The 5,318-nt window shown below is 41.7% G+C and overlaps 1 protein-coding gene across 4 annotated transcripts in view; it reads right to left on the bottom strand.

Annotated features, from left to right (window-relative positions):
* SEPT7 (septin 7) overlaps positions 1-331 on the bottom strand; it is a 71,599-nt gene extending 71,268 nt beyond the window's left edge. For 2 of the 4 annotated variants that reach the window (XM_006912062.2, XM_006912061.3), the window contains exon 1: positions 55-331. In XM_006912062.2, the coding sequence (XP_006912124.1) occupies positions 55-115 (61 nt within the window). In that variant the 5' untranslated portion in view covers positions 116-331. The remainder of the gene's footprint in view (positions 1-54) is intronic. The other 2 variants (XM_015589476.2, XM_015589475.2) reach the window with 1 other exon arrangement.
* Positions 332-5,318: the final 4,987 nt, after the last annotated feature.

Here is a 5,318-nt window from a genome sequence, read left to right as displayed (position 1 = left end):
CGCCGCGTCTGGAGCCGCCGACCCGAGGCGCGGCGGCCCAAAGCTGAGACTCACCCATGGTGCTGCTGTTGACGCTCCTCTCCTCAGCAGCAGCGGATCTCGCACTGACCGACATCCCCTCCCCCTCCGCGACCAGCCGGGGAGCAGCGCAGCCCGCGGATTCTCCAAAGCCGCCTACGCCAATTCCGCGGCGTAGCCGCCCGGCGTCGCTGCCCCGCTTACGCAGGCGACAGCAGACGGACTCCTCCTCCGGCTCTCGCCCGACTCCCGCTCTCTCCGCTTCCCCCGCCCCCTCTGAAGAGGCTTCCGGGCCGAGCGGGGGCTGGCTTCGATCTCGCGAGATGACTCCTGGCGAGCCTCGCCACCTTGCTCCATTGCGAGCATGACTTCATTGGCGTTAGCACCCGTCTGCTGCTCGAGTTTAGCCGCCATATTTAAATTGGTGGGCCTCGGCACCTCTGGGGTCATGGGGAGTCAGGTGTCTGTCCAAATTTATTCAGTGTTGAGCTTAAGGTTAAACAGCCTTAGGTTTGTCAGTGAAAGGGCCGAGGAAGCTGAGAGGGAGGGGCTGGTGGGGCGCGAGGGTGGGGTTTGCCCAAATTAAAGATGGCCGCCGCCAGTGCTGCCCCACGCAATCTCACGTCAGGTTTTGGAGCGGCGGGAGCCGCCCCGTTGGCTTTAGCGCCTACTTACGGAGTTGGCGTAAGGCAAAGAGGCGCCTCTTGGAAGAGGCCAGACTGGGAAGCGGCAATCCGGGCGGGGGCCGCGTCTAAGCCTCGGCTGCTAGCTACTGACCTGGCGGGCATTGTGAGTGAAAGTGAAGAGACACTTCGAGGCAAGTGTCTATGTCCCCATCCATCCCCGTTTCCCCACCTTCCTTGCCTCCGGAGAGAAGGCGAGGTTAGGCCCTAGTTGCCCCGACATTCTCCTAGCGCTGTCACTTTGGTGGCCTGGCACAGCCAAGAGGTCCGCTACTGCAGCTTCCACCGTGGACTTGCGTTGGCTCACCTTGTTGGTGCCCTGTGGGGTCCTCCTAGAGTGTCCTGGAGTGCACACTGTAGTTGAGGAAATGAATGAGAGTACATGAAACTATCAGATAACAGTTAAAGAGTAATCAAGGGCTCCAATTGTGGGGTCTTGTACGGTAGAAGTGAATGTTGCTCCGTCATTGGAGCCATCTACAAATGCCTTCTGATAAAAGCAGCTTCACTTTGCTCAGAACAGCCTGTGGTCTTTTGTACCTTTCTTGAAAACTAGTGGCTGTCTTCATTTTATAATTCATGCACATGTATTATCTTTCCTATTAAGCTGCACGTTAAGGAATTTTATATATATATATACACACACACACACATATGTATGTGTGTGTGTGTATGCCGGCTCATAGCCAGCACAAGAATGTTCACAGCAGCATTGCTTATATTAGTGAAACCATTTAAATGTCCACTTACAGGAAAATGAATAAGTTACATTGTCGGACTAATTCACATACACAGAATTCTAAACAATGGATATTAATGAGCTAAAGCTACTAGTGTTAATTTAGATAGAGTTCCTTAACAATATTGAGAGAGGAAAAAAGGTTGCAGAAAAATGTGTATGGTATACCATAAATAAGAATTTTTAAATATGAAACTGTGAGATCACACTGAAAATCATCTAAGGAAATGATAGATACCAAGTTTAGAATAGCGGTGAATTCTAGACAGGAAGAGAAAGGAATGTAATAGGGAGGGTTCACTTGTATCTAAAATGTTTTATTTTCTACTAAAAGTAACCTGCAGAAAATGTGGCAAAACCTTAAAGGTGGAGGATACATGGGGGTTAAATTGTGATTATTTTTTTATGTTACTTTGTATACTTGAAATGTTTCCAAGTAATTTTTTTTAATGAAGGAAATTTTATCTAAGGAAACAGCTTGTTTTGTGTCTTGATATTTACTGTTTCCTAAGTCTCCATTTGCTCCATTTAGTGTCAAGAAAAAGTAGGACCCATCAGAGAGGAATTCCAACAACTTCTTGCTTCCACATTCATAAGCCTGCCTGCATCCACACCTATCCTTTCAAGCATCACAATGGATCAGGTACCCACCCCCTCCCCCATCAGAGGCACAGATTTCTGCATGTTCTCTATATTTTATCTGCTTGCACCTGTCCTCTGGATTCTGTCTTCTCAGAAACTCCACTTGATGGATATTTATTCAGTAAGCTTCTGGATTCTGTCCTTCCCACTGCACTGAAACTCCCAGCAAGGTCACTAACAACCCTTTGTTCAATCCAGTGGACCCTCTTATTTTACTCGACCTCTCTGCAGCATTTGATACTAGTGATCATGGCCTGCTGCGTTTACATCCCTTGATTTGTGAAACCACACTTTCCTAGTTTTCCTCCTAGGTCTCTGGCTTCTTTACCGTATTTTTAATTTCCAGGACCTCCATCTTCCACCTGTTACTTAAATGTCCATGTATCATCTCAAAATTGTGTCCTAGTCAGTTTATTCCTATCTAACTTTATAGACTCTCCTTTGGTGATATTCACTTCCATGGCTTCAGTGACCATATATATGCTAATGACTCCTAACTATACATTTCTGGTTCAGTTCTCTTTCCTTACTACAGATCTGCATACCTGACTGCCTTCGAAATATATGTCCTGATGTTTCAACGTATCTCAAAACAATGTATCCGAAATTAAGCTCATTTTCATTATACTTGCTTCTGTGTTCCCAATGGTATCATCATCAACCCAATTGCGTAAGCACAAAATATGGATTTTACATTCAACCCCTCCCATTCTCTCACCTCCTACAGCTACCAGAATGTCCTCTCAGTTTTTCCTTCTCATATATCTCTAACCTATTCATTTCTCTCTTATCTCCACCCCTGCTATTCTATCAAGGCCAATATTATCTCCTGCCTCACCTCTCTGCCACAGCCTTTCTGCCAGGTGCCTTGTTCTACTCCAACTCATTCTTCACATTGTACAGAGTGACCTTCTAAACTTTAACCGTCAGTTCCCTGTTAAAGTCTTCAAACTTTCCCTCAGGAAACTTATAAGATACATTTCCTCAACTCTGTCCAATCTACCATGCCTTGCTCTCTCTAAACTCTAGCAAGCCTTGCTGCTCTTTCTGTCTGGGACCCTTCACTCTCCTTTTTACACTTGCATTTCTTACCTAGCTTTCTCTTTTAAGTCTCAGCTTAGCCATCATTTTCTCTAAAAGCCTTTCTTGGACTCTCAAGATGGGTCGAGGTACCCTCTTATCCCCCATAATATCTTATACTCCCGTGGTACTAATAGCGCAGTTTTGCACATACTTGTCTCTTTCATTGCAGTCTAATTTCCTTAAGAGCTGAGACTCTTGTCTTGGTCACCTGTGTATCCCCAGCGCCTAGCCCAGGGTATGGCATTCATTATTTCATTCAGCAAACATGCCTTGAGTTGTAACTGCGTACTAAGCACCAGCACAGTGGTTAATGTGTGGAATGGGTGGGGAAGCTTTGTGGGAGTTCTCTGAGATGCGAGGGGACCCAGGAAGTCAGAATTATTTTAATTCTAATACTAATTTTTTTTTAACCTTTTGCATCCTCATTCTCTCATGAGTTTTCTAGAGACTACATGAAGTATGATAATTGTAACATATTGATTGCAAAAAGATAAATAATTCAGCTTTCTCATATTAAGCCTGACATCAAATGGATTTGCAAAAAAATGTAAAACAATAGCACTCTTCAAACTAATTTCTATTTGTTTTTGGAAGATGTGATTATTTTTCATAAAAATATTTATATTAACATGTAATGGATTTATTGTTATTTTTAATGAATAAATATTTTTAAGTTTTCTTGGTTTTAATTTCTAGTAAGTATCAATAGCTATAGTCCATATAAACAAAAACTCTTTGAAGTCCTCAATAATTTGTAAGAATATAAAAGGGTCCTGAGCCCAAACATATGAGAATTGCTGTACTAGCATATCCTATGTGTGCCAATGTTGATGTGTTAAATAATTAATGAATGTCACTTTGCCAAAACCTGGCACATGCCTGCTTCGTATTTCTTAGCGTTTCCCCCAAAATTCCCAGAATAACTATCTGAATGGGCAAAACAATACCTACACTTAATATCTGAATATACATAAGTGAAAGTATTCTTAAGGTGAACATGCTTTGTAAATTATGGCACATCATACAAATAGTGTTGTTTTGGTAATTGTCTATGATAGATAAGGATCAACGTTCTAGCTTTGGTGGTGGAACCAGGATTATGTATTGTGATCTGATAGTTGACTTGAATATATGAATGTTTATAGCCACCCATTTCACATCAGTCTAATCCACATACCAATTTTGTGGAATAGATATTACCCTTTTCTTTTAAATGAGAAAACTAATGTTCAGAGAAGTGAAGTGATTTATTCAAGGTCTCGGAATCAGAATTGGTAAGAGCCTGAGACAAGTTTCAGAGACCTCATGCTTTTCCAATACATAAGACCTCAGGTAAAGAGATTTGTTTCTCTCTTGTCCTGAATCCTGTCCTTATTGGCTAGACATTTGCAAGCGAAAGGGTAAGATGGTTTCTACAACTTTCAGGTACTTTTACACTTAGGGCAGGCAGAAGGACATGTGGATGGTATTAAGGATTTCTTTGAGGGCCAATTCAGAAACAAAGTGTAAGTGAGATGGCACTTCTCATAGAACAAGTCTGTCCTGTTTTCTACAGTGTCAAAACTTAGCAGACATAATCAGGTTGGGTAGTAGAGGTGGAGCCTGAGATTTCAGGTGTGTATTTTATGAAGTGTATTAGGCAGACCACAACATTTCCCTGTTAACAATTCGAATGTCCAAAAAGTTAAAAAGCGGTGGTAGAGAATTGAGAAATGATGTGGAAAATAAGGAGACATTAATTAACTAAATAAAACTTTTTTCTTATGAAAATGAAAGATATAACTTATTAAAAACAAACTAGTTTCATATGAGTGAATATGGGAGTATATTTTGTTCACATCAGATTTAGACTATGAAACCTCATAATTCAAGATATTCCTCAAGAGAAATATTCTACCATCCACAGCATCTTTTATGTGTCATGAAATACAAATACAGAGAATCAAGGTAAGTATGGCTTAAATATTTTTGTATTTAACTTTTAAATATTTGAAAACAAATAGTGCATTCCAGTGCCGAATTCATAATCAAATAGCATAGTTATCGGAGGCAAGTTCTGTTGAGGTCAGAGAATCTAACTAAAATAATTGACAGTGTTAATGTTCTGCAAATGAAAGGGAATATTGACCTGCCCTTTTATAGATTAAGAATCT

Source organism: Pteropus alecto, unplaced genomic scaffold (assembly GCF_000325575.1).
Source record: "Pteropus alecto unplaced genomic scaffold, ASM32557v1 scaffold21, whole genome shotgun sequence".
Classification (NCBI taxonomy): domain Eukaryota; kingdom Metazoa; phylum Chordata; class Mammalia; order Chiroptera; family Pteropodidae; genus Pteropus; species Pteropus alecto.
This window is presented reverse-complemented; position numbering and strand designations above follow the sequence as displayed.